Source organism: Cantharellus anzutake (assembly GCF_015039405.1).
Source record: "Cantharellus anzutake strain C23 chromosome Unknown EI90scaffold_36, whole genome shotgun sequence".
In the NCBI taxonomy this organism is placed as follows: Eukaryota; Fungi; Basidiomycota; class Agaricomycetes; order Cantharellales; family Hydnaceae; genus Cantharellus; species Cantharellus anzutake.
In genome coordinates, this window is record NW_024066986.1 from 410,780 (window position 1) to 435,934 (window position 25,155).

The following is a 25,155-nucleotide window of genomic DNA, read 5'->3' on the forward strand; positions in this document are numbered from 1 at the left end:
AGTTGCCAGGTTGATCGCTTCGTCTGGTTGTACTTGGATGTAGTTTGATTGGTTCAATATGTGCTGCACTCCGTTGGGTGCAAATCCCGGAGGATCTATGGTCATGACACCTTCGGAGCATCTTCCTCAGGAGGGATTCTTGGGAAGTTCCATAATTGAGTCGCCTCTATCTCGGCACCTCTGGCGAAAGCGGACGCGAGGGTTGCCATCTTCAAAGCATTGTGTACACAGACCTCATCAAACCAGTTCGTCCACTTGCCGGCTCCATCCAGGACAAAGAATGATTCGCTGCTGGGACAAGGGCTATAGCAAAGGGTGTGCTCAGGTGTACGGATGTGCCAATGTGTGTTCCGGCTGCGCATCTTGTCGAAAGCAAATGATCGACCCGCCTGCAGCGGTCAGGATGTTTTCCGGGAGAGTGCGAAATAACGCAAAGGGTCAGCAAATAGCCCCTGTCATTCACAGAGAAAGAGGTGCAAGCTAGCCGCTGAACTAGAGAAGGCTCAGAGGGTCGATCTCCAGGCGAATTTGAGTGTTGACTGTCCAACCACACATGCTTTACGCCGGCGGCTGTACATTATGTACTCACTGACTTCATCTGTTGTTGTGCAAATGTGGAGTCCGCGATATTACAAGCGCTGATCGTCAGCGGTTGAGGCGAAGAAGGGCAGGGCTTGTGCCTAGTGCCTAGGCCAGCGGCCTAGAATCAGTGCTGCAAAGATGCTTGTTGAGGAAGACTGGGATCATTAACGCGTGGCAGACGTGTATGAACGTAATAAACGTATATGATAATTACGAAAATGATGGCCAGACCTCTGAAGATAGAGTGCTAGAGCTCGGGGGAGAGGGTCTTTGGGTTGAGTTTTGGTGCTGAATCCAGTCGCAGCTGTCGTCGTAACCAAGATCAGAACAAGTGACCTGGTGACTTGTTCGTCCACAAATACTTTGCTTCCCACCCGATCAGAGACTTCCTTCCAGAGCAGCAGCGTTCGTTAACGCCAAAACAGGCAGCTCTGTGCTTTCGACATCGACTTTCACGTGTGTTAGCGAGGCTCGGCCACGTCCTCTTCTGTAAAGCTGGCGTAAATTCACCCAAGCATTCGTGTGATGTCTCGCCCATCGTCACCTCGTGTCCCCACCGAAAGGTCGACAACCACAATGCAGCCAGGGCTCTCGAAAATCTCCACTGATGATCCTCACGACCTGCCTTACCTTCGATCCGAGCCTCTCCCCATTCCACAACTGCCGTCCTCAAAAAATGGTTATTCTTCTCCATCATCTCCCACCTCGCGTTCATTAGCTCTCCACAATGACTCTCCTCTTCGGGCTTCTCCAACTAGGGGCTCCCCTGTTGACCGCTCCCAGAAAAAATATGATTTTCTGCGTCGTGGGTCGCATTCTGCGTCTGGACACCCAGCAACATTTTCAGGAGACGAAATGACACCCCCCAACCCTAGCTGGCTCAGGGACCCGGCTAATAACTCTACTGGCTCGTCTGATGAGAGTGGTCCCGCTGGTACACGTTCCCCAAATCCCCCTTCATCTGCCTCGGGGCATACAACCTCCTCTATGATGCCATCGCAGACCTGCGCAGGGTGTAGCCAACCCATGTCTGGTCAATTCGTTAGGGCCTTAGGGACCGTTTATCATCTCGACTGTTTCCGTTGCAAGGTTTGTTCTCTGGATTGATGCTGGTTTGCGACCATCCAGGTGTACTGATTCTCCATACCTTCCAGGACTGCAATGAACCTGTCGCATCCAAATTTTTCCCCATAGAGGGGCAAGACTTACGCCAGCATCCTCTTTGCGAGCGTGACTACTTCAGACGGCTTGATCTTTTATGTGCTAAATGCGACCAAGCCTTGCGGGGTAGTTACATCACCGCGTGCAGTATGTCATTTCTTCCCAAATAATGCTGGGACTGCCTTCGCCTCGACCCACGCACACACGTCATGAACTGACTGGTCCCATCCTACTTTCCTCCTACATTTAGACCGAAAGTATCATGTCGAGCATTTCACATGTTCAGTCTGTCCGACGCTTTTTGGACCCCAGGACTCGTACTATGAGCACGAGAATGACGTTTACTGTCATTTTCACTACTCAACACGTTTCGCGACGAAATGTGTGGGATGCAACAGCGCGATCCTGAAGCAGTTTGTTGAAATCAACCGAAATTCGCGTGATGAATGCTGGCATCCTGAATGCTACATGATAAATAAAGTTCGTCCTCTTTCCCTTACCCACCCTCTTGGTGCTTCCGTTGAGTGGCAAGATTGATTTTTTCTCTCCAAATGACGATCGAACTAATTGTTTGAATGGCGCCGCATTTTTCCTTCCATTCCTCCCTTCCAGTTCTGGAACATCAAAGTTGCCTCGCGTGTGCAAAGTATTGAGATTCCTGAAGGGGATCAGCCATATGAAGCTGAGGAACGGACCGAATCACCTACGTCGCTTCGCGACAAGCAACAGCAGATGGAGCAAAAGGTCGTGGGGATATGGACTTATCTCTCGTCCTTCGAAGAGTCATCCGCTGCCTGCATATCAGATATGCTCAAGCACGTTAGCAGCGGGCATTACCTCGAAGCTATCAAGATGGCCGAGAAGTTTATTCTCCACGTGGAAGTCCTTTTCGCTGCGATTGACGATTTGGAGACTCATTTCGCGCGAGTCAACTCCAAGGGTGAGCCTTGTTTCACCACAATTTTTTTCGGCACTTGACTGCTTCTGGAAGGTATCTCACATGTTCGAGAGGCAAGAATGCTGTGCAGGAAGACTGTAGAACTCTTTAACCTATTGTCCCACACCGGCGAAGCCGGCACGACGTGGCGCATGGGCATGACGCAAGAGCTTCTGTCATTAGTAACCGGTCTCGCTCATTACCTCAAAATCCTCATACGGATTGCTCTCACTGGAGCTCTGAAGCTGGATCGCGATTATGGGAAGAAAGAAGCTCTCATGGACTTTCTAGATAAGCTCAAGAGTCTCGCTGCTCAAGGTGCAAACCCCTCCGCACGACGTACTATCCGTTCCTCGCGGCCACGCGAAGTCGACAGCGGCAATCCAAACACGTTTGTCTCCGGTACCGAGGGCGTATCGTACGGATATAAGAGCCTGGCGCCAGAGAATGCGGGTGAGTCCCCATTCATCGGAAGGACGAGTGGACCGAATGCAACAAATGGTTCGATGTCAATGAACCCCAGTGATCTGTGCCTCGCTTGCCAAAAAACAGTCGAGGAAGATTGCGTGCGCCTGGGTTCCTATTACCGTTGGCACTCCCATTGCGTGAAATGCATTGCCTGTGGGAGAACGGCTAGCGACCCTGTCCCTCCAAAGGAGACTAGGACCCCTACTCCGAAGAATGGAGAGCAACCGGATTCCAAACCTGCACCACCTCCGCGACGACCCCCGGCCAAAGTCAACGAGTTCTTGTTTGTAACTGATGGGAGTGTGAAGGAGACCGATAAGCGTCCTCCCAAGGCGATATGTTGTGTAAACCACCCAGTTCAAGGGAGTCAACTCGGCTTCGCACCCGTTTCTCGCCTTGAGCAGTTTGCATTCCTTCTCAATGTTGCACTCAGACGACTTTACCTTCTTCTCCTTCGTCGGGGACTCATCCCTCCCACGTCGACCGTCACTGTCATCGAGTCCTCTCATCATCATTCGCCTTCTCGAGATTCGAGTGACATCATGCGCATGAAGACCGTTCACCTCGACCGGAAGTTGTCTGCGACGGCGCGACTTCCGAAACGTTCCACCATCATCGAGAGTCCTACGGGAAAAATCGCTCAATCGGCTGACGTACGTCCACATGGTGCATCTGTTAATTCCAGTCAAACAAACCAGCCTGCTTCATCTCAACTGCGGGATAAGAAACCGAAGCTGCCAACGGTTGACACCAATGTGGCTGGGCCAAATCCTTCAGTCACCTCGCCAATCCCCACTACTTCGCCAAAGACGATCATCCGACCACCCTTTGCTCGTAACAATACGAACGTAGCCATCATTGATGATTCGAAACCTGAGGATGAGCGATCCGAAAGCGGGGTGAGCAATGGTGCACGGACACTGACAAATGGCTATCCTGGCGTGCCCGGTCCATTGGCGGATGCCAATCAAAGCGAGGAAGGCATCACATTAGGAGATATTCCGCAGATGTTGGAGTCTGAACAGGCCCGCGAACAGCATCGATCTTTGCCTCGGCAAGCCGATAAGGTTGCCATCGCTGAACTCACACCCCTGGAGCTGTTTATTGTGAAGCACTTTACAGTGCTAATGTTACAACGGTCTTCATTAAGAGACCACTTCGACTTGGATGAGATTCTTGAATTGGTGGAGATGAAGAAATCCACATTTTGGAACAAGATCTTCAAAGGAGATAAGAAGAATATCAAGAAGAAAGGTAAGTAATCTCTTACGTACTTGTTTTCCCGTTGTGTTCATTCTTTATTGCCGCCAGGCGTTTTTGGGGTTCCTATTGAACTTCTTGTCGAACGGGAAGGCGTTGATTCGCTGTTGGGAGCTTCTAGGGGCGCTCTGCAGATACCAAGTTTCATCGATGATGTAATCTCCGCAATGAAGCAGATGGGTAAGCTAAGGCAGGCATTTTTGGAAGTTAATACTGGTCTAAATGGTCTCTTCAGATATGTCAATCGAAGGAATCTTCCGCAAGAACGGGAACATCCGTCGGTTGAAAGACCTTGCCGATTCCATCGACAGAGACCCTTCGTCCGTCGATCTCACCTCTGACAACCCAGTGCAACTCGCGGCTCTGCTGAAGAAATTCCTGCGAGATTTGCCTGACCCCCTTTTGACATTCAAGCTGCATCGATTATTTATTCAGTCTCAATGTTAGTGGTTTGTGATCGTCGTGGCCAAATAAATGACTAATGAATTTACTTAGCATTCCAAACCGAAGATGAACGAATACGTTATCTGCATTTAGTTTCCTTATTACTGCCCAAATCTCACCGTGACACACTGGAAGCCCTCTTTGTGTTCCTGAAATGGGTCTCACTGTTTTCTCATGTTGATGAGGAAACTGGAAGCAAAATGGACCTTCAAAACTTGGCGACCGTCATATGCCCCAATATTCTATATGCCAAAGGCCGAGATGCAGCCCGTGAGGAGAGCTTCATGGCGATCCGAGTTGTGACGATCTTGCTTGAACGCCAAGACGAATTCTTCACTGTCCCTGATGAATTTTTACCCATCTTGCAGGATCAAGAATATTTTGCGAATTGCATGGACATGCCTCCAAAGGAAGTCCTCAGGAAATGCGAGACGTACCTTCGACTCAGGCAAAATCGCCAAAGCGGTGGGGAACGCGGATACAATGGGGTCAATGGTCATACGCAACCTATTAATGGGGGCAGTGGTGGGATCGGAACTAGAGGAGGAAGCATTCACCAGAAACGGTCCGATCCTGTAATCCGGGGTCGTCCAGTTCCCCCATTCGCTGGTGACCAGAACGGTGACACATCCCGACGTTCACCTCGTTCTACGTCTCGGGGACCTCCAAGCACTCAATCCCATGGTCATGCATCATCTCCAAACCTACACGAGTCAAGACAGTGGATGCCATCGAGCCCACCCATGCCTACACGATCTTCGGGCATGACTAGCTCACAACAAGGGACCCCGAGGGCGTCGCAAATCGAAATTCATGCCCCTACACCAACATGGGCGGATAAATCGCAGTCTCGACCTCCATCTGTCCAGACGCGGGGAAGCATGGAATTATCTCGAGGACCAGGATCTTACGACCGCCATCGTGCCCATTCGCCAGTAGATCATCTGCGAGCATGATTCTAGCCCTATTTTACATTCTTTGTTCTCTTCCTCTTTTCATTTTGGTCTTATTCTCAGTTATTCAACTTGCTTTCATATGTTTCCCCTTTACCGTTCTTCCCTCTTTATTGTGACATTCTTTATTTGCGGGACATTTGCTGCGTTGTTTTTTTCTCGTATGAGTTATTCGCTCGATAAGGTACTCTCACACCAAAGTTCGATTGTTTGAAATTTTTTTATTGCGTCTTCAACCCTCCCAGCATACATTTCTGTATTATCAGTACATATTATGTATACAATGACGTAGGTGCATTCTGGTTCAGTTCAACAACGAATTAAGTTGCAAATGGCTGGAAACAGACTTTTCGGTGTCAGAGCCAGGGGATGATTCTACTGATGTGTGATACAAATTGAGAAGAATGGAAAGCCAGCCCCGAGTGAATGGGTATGAACAGAGGAAGAGCATGTACGGGCATGACAAGCCGCCTGAGAATAAACATGATGGAAAGCCGTTTTTCTGTTGGGGAAAAACAAAGACTTGAGAAGCGGTACCCGAACAAAGCAGTTTTCCGTTCATCCTCTCTCTGATCCCCCTAAGGGACTCAAAAATACATGAATAACATCATTTCACAACAACCTCGATCGCAGCAAAAAGAAAGATCTTAGCCCCCAACTAACCTTGCAACCAACTTCCAAAGCACGAAGAAACAAACAAAAAATCACGCATAACAAATGAAGGCACTTGCCCCCATTCGCTCTTCCTCTAAAAGTCTGAGATCTCTTGGTTAAAGGTAGGTCCTCAAGTCCGACATGAACTGCCATCCTAGATCCATCGCTTCAGGAGCTTGACCGAGCGAAGCATCAAGGCCCGTAAACTGGGAAGGTACCGCCATTCCACCAATATGACCATGTGGGTATCCTCCGCCTAAACTCCCACCAGGTCCCTGAGCCACATTCGAACCATTCGAACCATTCGTCGCTGCTACCCCATCTCGTCTTGGAATAGCAAGTGATGGTTCAAAAGCAGAGAAAGGTGTCTGTGGACTGAATTGAGCGAAAAATGGTACCGGAGAGCGTGCGGATGGACCGAGGGCGTATTGAGGGGAGAACGAGACGGGAGAGTCAGCCGTGTCGGGACTAATTGGAGGTTGTTTAATTGAAGGATGAAGATCGTGGGAGAGTTGACGGTGATGCTGATGGAATGGAATTTGCTGTTGGTGGGGCGGCTGAGACTGAGATCGAGGAGGATGTTGAGAGGATGAGGAAGGCTGCTGTTGATAGGATCCGAGTGGTTGTTCATACTCTGGTGATGAAGACGACGAATTAGAAGACATCATCACACCCGCTTGTGATGGTGGATCCGGAATGTACTGAAACCCATAACTATCGAACGAAGCCGCACCCTGTCCAGCGACGACAGAACCTGAGCCAGGACTTGAAGAACCTCCGCCAGGTGCGGACCCAAGACTTTCCAAATGGCACGAAGGAGGTGAACCACTATCTTGCCTTGCGGCCATTCTATCAAGTTGCGCGTTATACTCCTTCAAGTACTCCGCCAATGCAGGGTGATAATCGTTCGCGGTAGGGCGAGGACTATCTCCCGATGCAAGCGAGGCTGTTTCGTCGTGCTGTGAGGTGGCAGAAGCATTGCTTCCAGACGTCCCACTACCAGCACCCGTCGACTTTGTCTTGAGTCGAACAAGACGGCTCTTGGCCCCCAACATAGTGATGTCATCATTCTCGTACACATCCTCCGAGTCTGCAGCATCTACCATTGGAGAAAGTCGACGTCCGTGTTGGAAATCTTCATATGCTCTTCGTGCTCTATCACGAAGCTTCAAAAGAGGGGGCTAATATAGGAGGGAGAATTAATGAACGCATGAGTGTTGACAAGCAACAAGCAACACCAAAACTCACCAACGCCCGACCAGGTCTACACCCATCCTTTGCCCTTTCAAACAGCTCACAAGCAATGTCTAGCTCCTTGAGCGATGACTGTACCAACGAGGACGAGGGAGCCCTAATCACAATCGTCGCCAACACAATCGCCGCCGAAAATGCATGCACCCAGAGGAAAAACACTCTAGGCATCAACTCTGGCAACAACGCATACGCGTTCCTCACCCCTGCCAACACCGCACAACTACTCGAATGGACTGCAACAACGCTCGCATGATATCGACTTTTGAATGGATCCTCTGGGTGTTCTGCAAGAGCCCGGGCAAGGTACCCCCGATGGAGGTAGATGAGACAGACTTCTTTGATACAGTAGACTGCGTGAGACTGCATAATGTGTGCGCGGGAGGTGGGAACGGGTGGGGGTGGACCGTCTGGCTTGGCGTTGAAACCTGCTATTGTCAGGGATGGTGGAACCACGAGGTCACGGACGCGCCTGTCAAGACGAAGAATCGTGCTAACAGCAGCCATCAATGATTCACACATTCCGAATCTCGAACCCGGGGGGGATGAAATGGATTACTCACTCGTAAGGTGGTCGTTTCGCCGCGAAAGCCTCGTTGAGAATCTCGACCATCATGCTTGCAGCACGATATTTCTGAGCACGGACTGCAAACGGAAAGCAATGAAGCCATTATAGCATTAGACCACGGGCCCTCGATGGAAAAAAAAAAGGATGACTTACAGGATGGTTCAGGTCTCCCTTGTATATCATTGAACTCGGTAATGTCATCCGGCATCTGAACATCACAGTGGACAGACCACATCGTCGGTGGTCTCCCCAATGCCTGAGATGCCCACGTGTCAAACATCATGAGCTATGGAAAGGAGAATTGGAAAAAATGAATTACCAAAAAAAAGAAGGGAAGAATCTTACTCACCTCCCAATAAACAGTTCTCCTAATCTGACACTCCTCCTCACCCAAATTCCACCTCTTCCCATCCCTATGTAACCCCATCGCCATCGCCATCTTGCACGCAATACCACAAAGCATCCAAACCCTCATGGGTGCCTTCTTCGAATAACTGAACTGATTATAGTAACACATCAACAACAACGTTTGAACGCCTGTGAGGGTGTCAGGTAACGGTTCGACGGAACCCAAAGCGGCTCGAGAGAGCGTATGGTAGAGTTCGGCTGTGAGGAGGGTTTCGGGCGCCTGGGGTTGTCGTGAGATGTCTAAGATTGAACCTAGTGCTAGGACGATGAACAGGAGGGAATAATCGGCGGGGGTAGGCTGGGGTTTCGTGGGGTTTGTGGGGTCATCGTAGGACGGGTCCATAATGGGTGTGAAGATCTTTTCCATGTAATGATAGCGTGAGACTGGACAGTATCTGTGTACAGATACGCACGCGATCTACGTCAGTTCTCGAAGCGGAAGAGGGGTAAGATTGTTTGGAAACTCACAACCAAGCCCCAAGTTCGAAGAATTGTTCACTCAACGCCCATGCATGATGGGGATCGGGCAAATATTCTTTCAACTTTTCCCTGACAGTAGGCCACTCGTGCCCGTGCACAACAAAGGGGAATGTCTTGGAAAGTGTATCCAAGGGTTCAGCAAGTATACCTTTACCGGCACTTGCACTGCCATCGCTAATACCAGCGGCGGCAGAAAGAGGGTGATTGGATGCAGAAGAGAGGGCTAAGGAAAGTGAGGCTGCAGAAGTTGAATCTGGATCGAGTTTGAGCGCTGTTGCAAGCAAAGCTGAAGGGGAAGGTTTCTTCTCTTCGTCGTCGGGATCTTGGAACTCCTGTTATTTATTTATTTATTTCGTCCGATGGAAATGAATTATATGCCAGCATCGAAACGAGGGGAAGAGTGGACGAGTGTGGCGCACAAGCAATTCCGATGATCGAAGATTGATCGTTGATGTCGAGTTTGTTTCCATTTATTTGTCGGTGGTTGATCCGATTCAAAAATAACCAGCCGTACAAAAAAAAAAAAACAATCAAAACAATCAAACAAAACATCAGCGTCCCCACACACCAAAAAAGGAAAACGCGAATATGACTCACGCCAAGCAAGAACTGAGCACCAGCGGCATTCCCGAAGAAAGTCGACTTCCCTTCTCCCATCGCAAGCGTTCCAAAACTCTCCGTCAACTCTCCAGCATGCTCTCCATCGCTCTCTCCCTCCTCTCCCTTCACACCATGATGACCATTCCGACTCCTCAGCCTTGGATTCGCAGTCCCGACAATCTCAGCCCCAATAGGCGTCTTGATGTTTAACAACTCATCCGTCAACAACGGATGAGGGTACGGATCGTTTGGTGTCCGTACTGAATTGTACAGGGCGGAAAGCCCTTGTTCGAGTGAGGAAATTCGTTCTTGAAGGTCATCTATTCTATCGTGAAGTTCTTCGGTGTTGGCCAGAATGAAACTGTTGTAAAATCGAGACGTTGCCCCATGGGGAGAGATTCCGAGTCGATGTTGTCGGGATTAGGATTAGAATTTAGTCAAGTCCAACCGTCGCATGTGTTGCCGATACATGGTCGTCGAAGATTTCCAGCGTACGGTAAACCGTATCCATAGTTGGAAAAAGCCAGCACAGGAAGGAAGATAAAAAATCAAAGGGAAATGAGAAAAAAAAAGCGTCAGTAAGTAATGTAAATGTCCACAACGTAGAAATCAAATCGAAATATGGCAAGGAGATAAACATCCACCGTTCGTGGACGTATACGCATCATATGACCATCATCCCCTATCCTTGAGATGGAATCCAGACAGTCTCGCACGATCCATGGAAACAAGAATTGGGAGGGGGGATCGAGAAAATGCACGCAATACACATACCGATTGCCTTTCCCGGTGGTTAACGCTCCATCAGGACAGATGGCCGCACATCCCCGCTTTCTACCTGTTCCAAAATAATGAACAATTGAGTTGTTAGTAATTAAGTCATGTGTACCAGCAAAAAAAGAGTGCAAATAGTGGCAAATAGTGCAAATAGTGCAAATATAGGAGTGGTGGAGAGTGTTGATGCCGGGAATGAATCTCGGTCCAAGTTGCCCCTTCATGGGCGCGGTTCCCCATGCCCGGTCACAAAAAAAAACGCCGAACTCCGAAGTAACGATGATCGACGACGCGGGGTATCGTCATCATATGATAGCGTGGTTGGTTTAAGGGGTAAGGTCACAAGGGTTTGTTGGATAGAATGCAACCAATGGTTGCAGACGAATAATGCTCGAGGATCCCGGAACTTGGGAGCAAATGAGGGGAAAGAAAGAGTAAATGAACACGTACAGCTTTGACAAGGGAATTGTCGATCGCAGCGTAGTTTGAGTCTAGAAGGAAACGATTGTTATCGGGGAAAGAGGAGAGGAAGGGAGAGGGAAAGAAAGCGTTAGTACATGTGTTAACGATGATTAGTAATAGTAATGGAAAAGAGCGAGCGCTTAGCGAGAGTGGAGTGAATCGAACGGATGGAAGAGTGAGTCGAAAAGAGCGACGATCCAGCAGAATAGCCCGGATCAGCCTAGACTAAGCTAGGCCTAGCCCCTCCTCGAGAAACGGTTAGGCTCCCTCGTAGGAAGATCCGACTTTATCGGATTGCTCCAAGCCCACAAAAGCGCAGAAACGAAGTTCTAGATCTAAATGTCGATCTTCTACTTCTTTCCCCTTCCCTCCCCCCGCGCCGCGTACATAGATATATATATATATATCTCGATATTGGAGAAAACCACGGCTTGCTCACCTTCTACATTCTGCACATGAAAGAGCCCCCCTTCTTCGTTGTTTATGAGCTTCAAGTAAAGCTCGACTAGTTGAGGATGGTAGTGATAACGATGGTAATGAGGAGGACGTTGCCGTTAAGGTGGGTTGTCGAGGTGGTTGTAGTGCACTAGCCGTTTGAGCCAAATTGGTTGCCGTAGTCGGAGATGTGCCAGTTTCGAGCGTCATACCCGAAATGCGGAGCGGGACTATAATAGGATAACAGGCAGGGTGGAATAGGAAGGGAAAGTGAGGAAGGGTGACTAAAGATTCGGACCCGAGCCTCTGATTATAGAGGAACTGACGTTACAAGCACCTAGCTCGACCCCGAAGTTGGTTGGTTGCTCGCTTTTGGACTTGCTTTCCACACACCCTCCCTTTATCGGATGCTTTACCTTAACCCACGCGCTAAGGCGAGCTTGCGGTGCACCCTTCGTTATATCTCTGTAAGCCCCTCTGTCAGGTCAGATTGGCGTTACAGTGTAAGCGAGTTAAAGTCGACAGTTGAAGACGAGTAGAGCTCGGGTCAGACCTAGAGATAAGCGGATATAAAAAGGGTACTGCTTGGAGTGAGGCAGTGGGCAGTGCGATGTTACTGGAACAGTGCTTACAGACAGTGTCTTTTGTATAGTGGTAAGTGTATATATAATCTCATAAGCGCTGTAATAGTTGCGTTAGTCAACTCATGATCACTTTCCCTTCCAGTTCCGAATACTTTCAAATAATTGAGAGTGAAAAAGTAAGAGTAATATGAACTTGGTTCCTTTCGAATCTTCTGGTTGGTTTAGAATTCGAAGTACATATGGATAGTCAGTTTGTTCGATATGAAATTTGTTTGTTAGAGCGAGCTAGCAACCCGGCCTGGCCTGCATGCAAAGTCAACTGCAAGAACGCAAACTGGACGTTCATTTTAGGTCACAAGGCGATAAGGGTAGAGGAGACACCTCAAGAACTATCTCGTCAATAAATTATACTCTACACACGTTCCATGAAAACATCACACACACCATGAAACTGTTATGAAAAGATTCACGCCCCCTCCCCCTCTAGCTGATCTCCTCCATATGTACCGACAATATTACCATCATCCAACATTCGATCACTCAATCGACAGCTTGACTTCTACGGTCCCTTATCTACATCCACACAGTCTTGCCCTCGTAGTCTTTCCACGCACCCTACTACCCGTCATCCGCAAGAACGATTCTGTAGTTATTAATAATTAAACAGATACGAAGCTGATCATTTCAACAAAAAAAATATCTCGTAGCAGCTAGCAGTGGCTTCAAGCTGCAGGATATACTTATATAAATGAGATATTACTGCGTGCCGCTCGTTCCGTGGCGGAGCACAGTATTACATGTTTGTAGCAGATGATATTGCGCCTCCTAAGTAACTAGCTAGTTTCCCAGACTCATTTGCTAGTTCTATAGCTCCAGTATAGCTCCAGAGGCCACAGGAATGGCTGAAGTTCTCGCGAACCGAACTGCACCAAGTTTTATGGTTCTGTGTTGGTTCGGTTCCGGTTCTATATAAGTCGGGAGAATAATACGAAGCGTTAAGAGATTATTGTAGCTGGCTGCATCCACATGTTGCATGAAACAAGTCGCAAAATATTCCATTAAATGTCATTTACAGTTCGGAGATGGCCGAGGAAACCGAAACGACCCGACAACGAAAGCGAGTGGCACACAGACGCTGAGAACCCAATGGCTGCTGAGAAACCTCCCCTTTTCCTTTTCTTCCGTTCCGGTTCCCCAACTGAGTCGATTGTTGCGCTATTAATATAGTTTTTGTGCGATGTCCTCAGCTGATGCATGCAACGACCTCCCTTGGCGAAGGTAATGTTGTTTGCTTGTGCTAACAAGCTAACATACTGTACATCCACATACACTGTCTTTTGAATCGACCCACTTTTCTCATCTACCCTCGAGGGCTGACACGCGCCCTAGCTAGCTTCACGGCAGGTTTACCCATTTTCTCCAACCTGTACGCGCGTCATCTTTCGCATCCCATCAAGTGCATATACTATTTCGAGCTCCGACCAACCGCTCAGGGCTGCCACATCCGACCCACTGGCATTAATTGGTGCCTAGTACATTTCCACTGCAGAGCAACACAAAGAGGGATTGACAGCAAGGTCCCTACTTTCGATGATTCAGCAGGATTATGATGTCATCATCATAAATATAATTGTATTGGTGAAGTGGGAGAGCGCGCGCTTACAGCTACATACATACTGTCGATCGATCGTGAAAATGATGCTCTATTGAATCCACCACTAGTTGAAAATGGATCTTCGGCGTTAAAATAGTAACCTATCCTAGTCTCTCACACCATATACGTTCATAAACACTGCCCGTGCCCGTGTCACGCATGAATCGTGTCCCGCTCTGAGTCGTTCAATGTTGCGCCACGGAACTAATTAATACACAATATGTACAACCCCACATCCTTGCAATAGTTTATTCACATACGCAATGCATGGCACGCGGATCTAATCCTCAACCATTGGCTGTACGTACTGCAAGGCCAGCCATTGCACCACTGCTTGATCAGACTCCTCAATGATCGTCAACACATCTCGTTTTTACTATGCAGGCCCTCGCGATCATGTGTACGGTCCAAGGCAGTGGCAAGATGCAGAGAGCCATGCAATGCAGAGTTTGTGTGGCGTCGTCAATCAAATCACGCCTTGGATTATGAGGTGCTAGCATTACGTATTGAAAAAATCCTCCTAGACGGAGTGTTTGCGTCGCCAGTACAGTACAGTAGGCCACACAGCCTGAGGCACAAGCCAAGACCACGTCACATATCTTTCGTGTGATGATGCATAAATATCAATGTCTAGCTTTCAAGGTCACTTTCCAGCCTGAAATTACCTGACATTTCTTCCCACCCTCAAGACATGTGCTTTTCTCCAGCAATGTCAACGTTGCTCCCCAGACGCAACTGGTCATCTACAGACCCTACGTTTTCGATATATGCCCAGACTCTGATTATGTGTACTAGGCACGCATGCCCTGCCTCTCACAGGTGCCACGCACCTTTCCACCTCGTGTTTTTTTTTGTTCTACTTTATTTTCCGTACACCCTCCGAAACCCTCTCGTTCTAAGAGCTCAAAGACAGTCTAGGTCTCTCCGCCAGTTCCACATGGGAATAAAGGCACCTTCATTATCTGATGAGTGCAAACTCACCGAAGCGCCCCATGCTTCGACTTCCTCTTCCTCTGGGGCAGTCAGGATCCACAGCCACCTACCCGTTCCTCTCGTTTCAAGAGGCCAGTAGCGGTTCCAAGTAAGGGAAAGGCGATCACCAGCTCAGGCTGGGGTGCTAGCTCACTGGGTTGGCACCCGCGCACTTTTGACCTTTTCCAGGCCAAATTGTCCAGTGGTCCCCTGCCACTGTTCTTGGGCAACAAGAACAAGCATCATCTGTACGCCTAGGAACGATGCAGGCGACACGTCCTTTGTCGGTTTTAGGTTAAATTTGATGGCAGCCCTGGCACTTGCGGAACTGCCAACTCACGGAAGCGCCCTTCGCTTGCGATTTTCTCTGGGACTGTGTTAGCCTCCTAGCCTTTCCATTTCGAAATGTTAGAGACAGTCCAAACGACTATTTCTCAACCGGTTCCACACCAGGTTGACAGCAGTCTGGCACCTGCAGACTGCCTGCAAGCCCACAGAAGCGCGCCGCGCTTTGACAAGCGCTGAGCTGTCACAAGCTCCTATCATCCTCGGAACCCGTCCCAGTCCCTCATACAGTCTTCCCCCTTCCCGATGAACTCCCAATCCTGGAGTTCTGGAAGAAGAGTAAGTCTTCCAAGGAAGGCACGCTTGTCACTACGTTACTATGGCAAGAAATACCCTCTTCTTCGTTCAATTGCCATGCCTTATGCCCTTGGATACTCACTTTGATTACTTTGGCCTTGTGCACTATTCTCCTGGACCTCAATGCTTATCTTGCATTTTGTTTATCTTACAGACGTGACATTCTGACTACCTCCGGTATGATCTTTATCGACAAAAGTCACGTATGATAGTTCGCAATCTAGCTATGCCAAATACATAGTTCACTGACATGAGGCCGAGCTTGCGATCTAGTAAAGAATAGATATCCAACCATGTGAATAATTTATGCTATGGGAAGGGAACTGCATATGTGCAAACCCTTGGTGGTTGCAAGCAAAGTCAGGGGAGCGCAAGCAGTCACTTCTAGTCCTGAGTTCCCACTGGAAAATATGTGATACATTTGATTTAAATCATCTATTGTTTAAGCTCCAGGCACTAGGACTATACTAATGCTCCGTCCATTTTTCATTTTAGATTGTTATATTACCTATCTTCCTATGTACTAGCTTAATGGCTTATGAGTAATTTAGAATTTCTCAAGTTGTTCGATGTCCGTGTTTGCACAAATGGTGACGCTCTTGTGCACGCATCATCTTCAAACATGAACATGGCAGACATAGTATAATTCGGGGTTCCCATATCATTATGTTATCTTCGGTTCGGTTTCCGGAATCCGGGAAGATTACATTCTGTCAATACATTTTCGGAAGAACGTCGCAATCAAATTGGCTAGCCGCGCTCCGGAGTCCGTGAAACTGCCAAAAACGCGGGCTGTAACGTTTATTGAAATGCGAAACTTATTGGCAATCCTATTGTATTGGCTTAGTAGGCCCTCAGACTGGGAAGCACTTACCATACGCGCCCAAAAAGATAATAATAATCAAATATATACGCAAATGACTTGCGCGCCACATGGAACGCGTATAACGGCAAGTCCGTTGTGGAATAAAAATGGTGTATCGGGTCGACCGCGCGCGCCCATGCATAGTTAACGCATGTATCTTACCCGGGCGCCATGCATGCACAACCGGCCACATGGGATATTGGTTATGGTGTGTTTGTGTACCAGTGCCGGCATGAGTGGCGCGAGGTCCATTGAAGTAATAGTAATTGTTATTTCGGCTGGGCATTACGTACAGTCAGTGGCACCCATACATGTGGCACCCTGCTTTTGAAATGTCTTCGGCAATAATTTCTTGATTCCAAGGCAGGCAGGCGGGCGGGCGCAGGGCGGATTTTAATTAACGGCGCACCTTAGCCTGAGTGTTAGCGACCTGATTACGAAAGGTCGGAGGCCAAATTACTAGTAGGGCTGTACAGCAAGGTCTGGAGTGCTCCACAGTCTCCAACGCACTCCACAGCATCTGAATGTTTTCCTGATGCTTACATGGCCGCGTCGAACGTTCGTCCTAAACTATATATACTACCATGCACTGAATCGATAAGTCACTCAGGTTAAGAGTCCAAATCAATATCGAAACTGAAACTCAAATGCGCTTAGCTTGGACCTGGCCAGTCTGTTTGAAAATCCAGCTTTTTTTTGATTTTCGAGGTTGTGCATGTGCCTGGTATGGTATATACATACAGCGGCTAGTAGCTTTCACGTACTATTGTGCAAGCACCTCATGGAACAATCAATGCCGGGGTCGTTACTGCCTAGACTAGTAGCTCTCTCCTGGCACTAGTACCGTAATAAACCCGATAGTCCGACGACATAGAACTCCCGATCCGTGCACGTACGTACGTAACAATATTACCAGGGCTCTGGCTTCCAGTTTCCTTTCAACGTACACCCGCGCGAGTTATAGTAACAATGCGTAATTCTTTTTGCGTAACTGTCAAACTGATGAACTCAGTCGGTAATAAATTTATAACGTCTGCCACGGGGACATCGATACCAACTTGCTATATGGTAGTAGAGCGGTGTAATCCTTCCTGTAAATCGGCAGTATGATCATACTCTTCGCATTACTACAGTTGTGTGTCGGATATATCCCCCCCCCCCATCCAGTAGCGCAAATTACTACTACTACTACTGGCAGACTACAGACAGTACTTATGCGCTGTTTATCAGGTGGTATATAGAAATACTAGGGTGTACAACAAACAGCACTTACGCTTATAACGACACTAGCTTAGCTTACTACTATGTAACTAACCGCGAACGAATATCTAGTGAATTGGGCTGCCACTAGCTCAGCCGGTTGGCATGCAACTCTCTCCAAGCGAGGCGAGTATCTACTGGTAGTGACCGTGCATGGTCTCGCGTGGAGTAGCAGTGCTTTTCGATGTTAAAACACAGGGGACTAGCCCAACTACCGGTCGTCCCCCATCTTTGGTTTGGGGCCGCCGTATGATTGGAGTTAGCAGTGATGATCATTGCGATTAATCTCCACTAGCTCAGCGGATCACCTAGCTATAGCAAGTATCACATCAGCAAACTCGGTTTGGCTCCCCCGACTCCCAGAGCATTGCCATGCTGTGCTAATGCTCTTCCATCTCCACGTGCTCCTGGCGCTCTCACATCACGTTGCTCCTCCATTCTCCACGTGCTCCTCATGCTCCACGTGCTCTCGTTCATCAACCCGTTTCTCTGTCCTGCCCTCAGGCTGCTCTTGCCACCCAACCCCAAACCACTGCTGTTCACCGGTGGCATTCATGCCGCTGGTGTTACTTATCCCATATATTCGACGGCCCACGTACGCCCATCTCCCATGTTCTCTCCTTCGCAGTACTCGTACTCTCTGTTCATCTTCAACTTTCCACTCGTTCATGATGCCAGTGTGCTCTGGCTCTTGACCACACCTGACTAGGGTTTATCGGTGACATTTTGTATGGTCGCTGATACCGTTTCAGGCAATAGGTGAAGGCATTCCACACCATTGGCGAGTTATTCTTCAAGTTGCTACCACTGCCCCATAGTAGCGGGTCTGCAGTGCAAGCGTAGACTGAATACCCGAGCACTGTTATTGGTATACAAACGTTATATACAAACCGATCGGTGAGTACTAAGCGTACATTTCATAATCAAAATGACTTGCAAATGGATTGATGTAAAATTCCGTTTGCGTCTCCATACAGGTGGTACTCTTCACACTCCCTTTGCGGATTTGCCCTGTGAGGATAGGTGCTAGCGGGCACGGTGCTACAACACATGAAAGTGGAATGACACCACCATCAGGGACGCCATTCGATATTACCTTTTTCACGGTACGTAGATGCATGTGTGCATTTGGATTGGAGATCGGGCTGAACCAATGAACAAACGCGTACAATTTTCGGTTATTGGCAGCTTCTGTTTCTTGATCACTAGGCAAAGCAAAGACGATCCGAACCTCGCCAACCCGATAACCTGTTTCAAGAGCAGTCCCCATGCTTCAATAACAGGAAGGTATAATTTAGAAGATTTTAACTTACGACGAACATCTGTTTTAGCACACGCATCATTTACGCTGATGAGCACTGTGCTGTAGGCTGCTGCACGGTCCCCATGAGGAGGCGAACATGCTACTCGGGTGCGCAAAGGTGTGTAAAACGGATTGGGTGGAGGGCACTGAAGTTTGAACGCATGCCAGATATCAACCGAGCTAATTGAAAGTGGGAGTGGCATGGTGCTGGCGTAATAGTACCGGTTTGGACCATGTCTGAGGCCCATGTCCCGGTTATACACAAAAAATCGAAGCATTGCTGACACAAGGTCCGGGGCGGAGAACTTGGATGAGGCCGTACTAATTGCCATCCCAGTAGATTGTGGACGTTTTGAGACGGTGATCACTGCGGCATTGGAGTCCAAGCGTGGAGAGAGCCCTCTAGCGATACCATTATCTGAGTAAGTTCCGCCACCATGACGCTTTGACGGCAGAGACTGACTAATCCCTTTGGATTCCAGAATCGATGAATAAATGGAGAGGGAATCAATACGTTGAAGCTGATCGAGAATTTGGGTGGTGAATCCTCTTCGATTTGTCGCATGGTAAGTGACTTTGCAAGTGGGGATATGCAATGCCTCAGTTATCTCTGATGAACCGTTGTCCAGTGTTCCGTGATCGCGAATATCATCCATGAAGTGACAGAGGTTGTGGTGCTTGGGGATTCGGAAATGGCTAATCGGTACGCCCTTCCCATTACAGCGGGCACCATTCTCGATGAACACCCTAACACTTGAATAGTAAACCTTCAGATCATGGATCATTGACTCCAAAGTGATGTCTGAATGGACCGGAAACTGTGCCTTGTAAGAGAAATCAAGCAGGGAGCGAGTTGCCTGCATCATACGTGGGGATTCTTTCCCTGTCCCCTTCTCGTAAGCTCCTGCAACAGTGACGGCTAGGTGACGCTGAAAATCTCGGTTTTCACGGCCAGACCACTGTGAGATCTTAGATATGCCGTTATGGAATGTGCGCTGTCCTCTCCGGTAAGGTTGGGCAATGAAGCGTGCATCAAGTTCGGCTACTCCAATCGTTTTGGTGATCCATGCTTTCGGGTGATCACTGATATATTTGTGCAACCCATGGAGTAAGTCAAGACACACAACTCGGCAGATGTCCACTGAAAGCCCTTCCCAGCATAGATTCTCCACCCCGAGCAGTCCGAGATCTCTCCCTTTCACAGAAAACTGCCAGGTTGTGGCCTTGGGGAACCTTGTTCGAAGTTTGCGTAGTGCTTTCAGAATGTCCTCACCTGTTCAGGTTGGGGTTGGGTTGGCCCCAACCTGGTTGCCACCAAGGTCCTCGTAGCCAGCAATACACTTAGGGCACCGATTTCGCCGAAGTCCAAGGAGGTCAAGGACTTCCTCCAAATCAGCTATCCATGCCATGAGGATTGGCACGCACATCCGTATCATTCCGTGAGCATCAAGCAAGGGAACTGGGACAATTGGACCCTTGAGTCCGGAATGGTTGCGGAGTGGCCTAAGGATTATGCGAAGACATTCATGGTAAAGTATTTTCTGTAGGAGACTGGGCATCCCCTTGGACTCATCAGCTAAGTGACTCTCATCAAATTCCTGTGACGAGAATTTGCTGATTGGCAGGTTTGCTAATAGGCACCAGGCCCGTTTGGTTGGCTTATTTCGTATGGATTTATGAATGTTTCCAAGAGAGAGATAGATCGGGTGCATCTTTTTGTCACCAGAAAAATTTGTTAGGTGAGTTTTGTCGGAACCAAGTATTATCGCCAGTATGGTTGAGTCTCCCAACCCATTTTGTTCTAGCCGGAGCTAATATTGGACTCGGAGGTCAATATGGTTTAGTGCAATTTATACTTCGATCCACATACCTGTTCTTCATTCCAAATCTGGCCAGAACTCAGCTCTGCATAGACACGGTTTCTGATTGGGCTGCCATCATCATCGAGACCAAAGAGTTCTTCAGGTTCGTAATCTATATGTTCTTGGTAGTCAGGATTACTGAAGAGCAACGCTGTGCATGCCATTATATCTCTGAAATAGAGCTCATGATGCTCATCGGGAGCATCTTTCAGTGTAATTGTGGCATGTTGGAAGGGGGGTCCTTTGGGAAGTGAGGCTCGGATGATTGCATACATCTCTTTTGCTGAAGAGAAGGACAGGCCAAGGCTGCGCACCTAGGTGAGCGACACAATCATCAGTATGGAAAGATCATTTTCGCAATAAGGATCATACTCACAACATTGAGTTGCAGATATTTGTTTATTTCTGATTGCGACAGCTCACTCCGACACAACCATTGCACCAGCTCCCACTCATCTGGGGATTTCCATGGGGAACAGGGTGAGCCAGCATTGCCAAAATTGGACCTTGAAGACCACGGAGACGCCATCTTCTGAGCATTAGTTGCTGCCCTAACGCTCATCCCACCCTCTCGTCTAAATACAGCAAAAGAAGTGGCTGCAGTTGGGGTCCCATTTAGACGACAGGAGCCATGATCTTCAGAAGAATATAGTGAGTCAATGGGCACTTCGTCACCGTTGTTGCTGTTGTCGCCATCATCACCGTTGTCTCCATTGTTGCCATCATTGTTGCCATTGTCGCTGTTGTCACCCTCCGAATCCAAGTCGCCATTCAAGTTGCTGCCAGAGCTGACCCCGGCCTCGGGAGGATCAAAGGCATCAAGCCAATTGGGGGTGCCATCATATTGGGCGTCATGTTGCTCTATATTGTTGGGTTCAGCTGAGTCGGAGTTTATTGCCTCTGCTGACGGAACATAATAAGCCATCTCGGCTAATTTCCCCTTGAGACATCTTGAGGATGCTGATATATGGCTTTGCAGTGCCCGGTTTGTTGCAAATGGCCGTCGGTCCGTGCAGTAGTTACAAATATACGCGATGTTAGGTGGTTTTGAGCAAGATGAGACCTTCGAATGGTGTTTAGCTGGGGGCATGGATTTGGCTCAGAGGTTACTAGGTCACGTCAGTGAGTGCTGAATTTTTTGTGTATGCATATTTGGCACAGAGGCAAATATTGCCGTGTGGCGAGAGTGCCGCCTCTTCCATTACATAATCCAACTAACTTTTTTTTTCTTGCCGCAGTTCCAAGTCCTTCCCCTTCATCATCCTGACTGTCCCCTCTCCATCGTTGCATCAATAATGCCACACAGACGCAGCAAGACCATGCAACACAGAGGCCTGCCACACAGTGATGCACTGGGTGATTCCAGTGACAGCGACCTTCCATTCCAGTTCAGTTACTTCACTCGCAATCACCGAGAACAGCACTCAGAGAAGACTGGATCCACCAACAATGAGGCCATATCAGATGCGGAGTTGGGGCCGGTGGCTACTGCTGCTAGAAAGCGACAACGGCGCCCAACTCTTGCAATTGCCACTCATGAAGCAGATGTAGCAAAGTCCAAGAAACGCCGCCTTGCAAGAGCAGAGAAGGGAGCATTGAGTGGAAAGCGAGCAAAGCCTCGTAAGTCGGAATGTCCTTCAGTCTCCCGTCACTCATCCTCCCATTGAAAGAATCAGTTTCCCCCACTGCTGTCCATGCCAGTTATCCTGCAAGACGTCAAAAAAGTCCTACATCAAGACTGCGACCTCAGCCAGGTTATACTAATGGCAAAGATAGCATGAACGCAGACTCTCCCTCATCGGAGCAGGAAGCACTGGCTGAAAGGGAGGATCCGGATTTTCTTTCCAACTCTGGGTCTCAGCGTAGTGACGAACAAAACAGTGCTCAGTCCAACAATGACAACGGTTTGTAGCAGGTAGCAGTCCCACTACCTGTGTATGACTCAACATCAGCTTAGGTCCCACGTGGGAGCAACTTGAGCCAAGCGCTGGGCCATCCCGAGGACGCATCCGAGTGTATAGCTCAGGGGTGAGAAGTAATTTTTAAATTCAATCGGTTCCTCACTAAGAACCTTGTTTGTTCCCTAGACCCATGACCGCCGACGTGAAACTGGGTCTACCTCACAATCCAAACTTGCACCATACAATTTCTCTTCTAGCCCAATTCAACATCACCGCGACGAACAAGCCACAACCAGCAACCACGATCAGCCCAGCCCCTCTAATGCAGCATCTGTCACAGTACATGGTGTTGCTAGTCTTGGGCCAAAGGGCTCTGTCAAGAAGAGGAAGCAGCGGACAGAGGGTGAGCCAACCGTGAAAGATGCGACCTTGGACTTCTGGCGCCGGAAAGGTGATGACACCTCATCTGTTGTCACCCAGTCACGCGTAGCATTCCTTCGGCTCGTTGCAACAAACCCCTGGTCCCTGGGCAAGCACAAGACCAATGGGTTACGAAATGAAGACACCTCTGTACATGCTCGATTTGCCCATGATGCTCTGATGGGAACTGCCCAAAGACTTGGACTGTCGCGCGACCAGTTTACTGTGAAGCCACTCATGATAACAACAGTGTGTAATATTCTGGTGTATTCATCAAGTGGGATATGCTTATAATCTTCCAACCTCACATACTAACAGCTGATCAGGATTGTCTCAAACTTTCGCAATAGATTCCGAACGCAAGCCATCCAGGCAATCAAGGATCATTATAATCTCGCTGATTTAGCCAGTACTGAGCAGGTTGAGAAAGCAACGGAACTATTGGATGGGTTTAATTACATTTGGCACGACTATACTACGGTGCGCTTGCCAGGCTTTCTGTTAGCTTGGATACTGACAATTGTCCCTGTATCTAGAAGGGTGGTCCATACGAACACCCCTTGATTGCCGAAGTTATCATGGTTTTCTTCCACTACAAGTTACAGCACATCCCGCAGCGTCTGGGTGAATTATATCTGGACAATTTCAAGGACTTTAATGACCACCGTGAGCTCATCGCTCTCGCACTCTCAGCGGTAAGTGGCATGAAGGTGTGGAGCACTGTGATTCATTAATTATCATATATCTAGATTCATTGCGCGCTCCAGAATATTGCAAACAATAAAACGGAGTTCGCAGCTTCACGGTTCAGCTCCATCCATGAAAACCACTTGATCGACCTTCAAGAATTCTCAGTCAGGAAGTCAAAGAGATGGGCACGGATTTGTGCCGAGTTATTTTGGACGGTTGCGTGGGTCTGGACTTGGTATGCTGATGTCCTTGGGAACTCATAATTTTACTAGGCGTGCACTGGAAAGAGAGCACTTGTATGAGGAGAACAGTGGGATGATTGTTGCCGCTGCAGAGAAGCCTCTGGGGAACATTGGTGGATGGAGTGATTCCGACTAGAACAAACATGTTTTTACATTTTTAATTATCATGGATACAGTTCGCATGTCGATGCGATCACATAATGGACGGAATGATTGAGAATTATGGAGAATTCCGAGAGTGACCGGAGTATGTGGAGCATTATGACCAGAAACCACGAGGAGCCATGGGAGCCCAGGGCCATGAGAGCCGGGAGAGCACTCGCTCCTGCTGCTCCGAGAGGGGGCAAGGACCTCCTGAAGCCGCATGCACTCCTGGCGCTCTCTCAACTCCAGGAGAAGGTTCCGAACTTCCTGATGCATAGCGAGGGGAATCGACTCAACGCAATCCTCAAGTCGAATAGATATATATATATATATATCACATCAAAAAGAAAGAGAGACTCTATGCATGGGCTTATCTAGCAACTTGGGCAGGCTTAAAAAATGTTTTGCTAATCCGTGGGTTTCGGTTACGGCAATGCTTACTAGCCCATGGGTATAACCAGAAAAAAATGAGCACGTTTCCGATAAGTGGTTTTAATTAAGTATGAGTCAGAAGAATAACGACTGTCGTCCGTATCCCCCCCCCTCCCCGTAACCAGAGGTATGGAGCAAAAATTAGTTGCATTGGCGACAATGGCGACAGAGGACCGCAGGGGAACTGGACCGAGCGCTGAGCGATCGAATAGGTGACGGTCATGCATGTGCAAGAGCTGGCGAGCTACGTCTTGATTCAGTGATTCAGTTCGTTCCACGCGGTTCGTTCGATCCCGGCAGCCTGGCCAATTAAAGGCAGTGAAATGCAAGATCCGGTTTAGAATGAATCGCCCCCCAACAGTGAGTTGCTGTGATGACTAGGGGCGCTTGGTATGTATGGCGCATTATTGCAATATTGTTGACAAAAAAAAGAAAAAGCCCTTCTCAGAGGCACAATATTTATATATAGTTGTCATGGACTTCAGACTGAGCCTGGAGACGTTACGTGAAAGGGTTACGTTACTTACCTGGCAGAGTCCGGATCTACCCTCCCACGGACACCAACCACACTGGATATGATGATTCATTCTGCATGAACAACCATGTGCACGCGGAGCAAAGGTGATCAGCCCGGGTACTGAGCTGAGTTAAGTTAGGCACCACCACAACATTAAGGAGATGGTGAACAGTAGTGCTGAGGGCCTTTTAAAGTTGGAGGGGGGTTGTTCACAGTTCATGTCTTGGCAA

General features: G+C 48.5%; 6 protein-coding genes across 6 annotated transcripts; 2 read left to right on the forward strand and 4 right to left on the reverse strand.

The window, feature by feature from the left end:
* The first annotated feature begins 977 nt into the window (after positions 1-977).
* EI90DRAFT_3065022 (uncharacterized protein) lies at positions 978-6,138 on the forward strand. Its single transcript, XM_039060844.1, has 8 exons — positions 978-1,671; positions 1,737-1,890; positions 1,994-2,223; positions 2,356-2,683; positions 2,735-4,402; positions 4,460-4,588; positions 4,644-4,850; positions 4,904-6,138. The coding sequence occupies exons 1-8, from the start codon at positions 1,108-1,110 to the stop codon at positions 5,806-5,808; spliced, it is 4,185 nt and encodes a 1,394-aa protein (XP_038914196.1). The 5' UTR covers positions 978-1,107; the 3' UTR covers positions 5,809-6,138.
* Positions 6,139-6,575: 437 nt separating this feature from the next.
* EI90DRAFT_3017688 (fungal-specific transcription factor domain-containing protein) lies at positions 6,576-11,647 on the reverse strand (the record flags this gene model as incomplete). Its single annotated transcript, XM_039057136.1, has 10 exons — positions 6,576-7,640; positions 7,708-8,182; positions 8,274-8,355; positions 8,432-8,564; positions 8,628-9,081; positions 9,155-9,498; positions 9,764-10,127; positions 10,541-10,604; positions 10,991-11,031; positions 11,442-11,647. 10 exons carry the CDS (start codon positions 11,645-11,647, stop codon positions 6,576-6,578), a joined length of 3,228 nt encoding a protein of 1,075 aa, XP_038914197.1.
* Positions 11,648-19,220: 7,573 nt separating this feature from the next.
* EI90DRAFT_2835079 (uncharacterized protein) lies at positions 19,221-19,901 on the reverse strand (the record flags this gene model as incomplete). The annotated part of the gene is made up of 1 exon (XM_039053650.1): positions 19,221-19,901. A coding segment is annotated over one exon (681 nt), but the record flags the coding sequence as incomplete, so codon positions are not given.
* A 93-nt stretch (positions 19,902-19,994) lies between these two features.
* Positions 19,995-20,495, reverse strand: EI90DRAFT_2926108 (uncharacterized protein; the record flags this gene model as incomplete). Its single annotated transcript, XM_039054905.1, has 1 exon — positions 19,995-20,495. A coding segment is annotated over one exon (501 nt), but the record flags the coding sequence as incomplete, so codon positions are not given.
* A 173-nt stretch (positions 20,496-20,668) lies between these two features.
* EI90DRAFT_2893013 (uncharacterized protein) lies at positions 20,669-21,093 on the reverse strand (the record flags this gene model as incomplete). The annotated part of the gene is made up of 2 exons (XM_039054000.1): positions 20,669-20,893; positions 20,959-21,093. Coding segments are annotated over 2 exons (360 nt in total), but the record flags the coding sequence as incomplete, so codon positions are not given.
* Positions 21,094-21,874: 781 nt separating this feature from the next.
* On the forward strand, positions 21,875-23,968 carry EI90DRAFT_3017690 (uncharacterized protein; the record flags this gene model as incomplete). Its single annotated transcript, XM_039057137.1, has 8 exons — positions 21,875-22,199; positions 22,250-22,483; positions 22,537-22,607; positions 22,667-23,149; positions 23,219-23,380; positions 23,437-23,595; positions 23,650-23,825; positions 23,863-23,968. The coding sequence occupies 8 exons, from the start codon at positions 21,875-21,877 to the stop codon at positions 23,966-23,968; spliced, it is 1,716 nt and encodes a 571-aa protein (XP_038914201.1).
* Between the last annotated feature and the right edge of the window lie 1,187 nt (positions 23,969-25,155).

Excerpts from the sequence above, each read along its gene's own strand:
- EI90DRAFT_3065022 (XM_039060844.1), top strand. The coding sequence starts at position 1,108 with ATGTCTCGCCCATCGTCACCTCGTGTCCCCACCGAAAGGTCGACAACC. Across the intron at positions 2,684-2,734 it reads CGCGCGAGTCAACTCCAAGG|GTATCTCACATGTTCGAGAG; the intron begins GTGAGCCTTGTT and ends TGCTTCTGGAAG. Across the intron at positions 4,403-4,459 it reads GAAGAATATCAAGAAGAAAG|GCGTTTTTGGGGTTCCTATT; the intron begins GTAAGTAATCTC and ends TATTGCCGCCAG.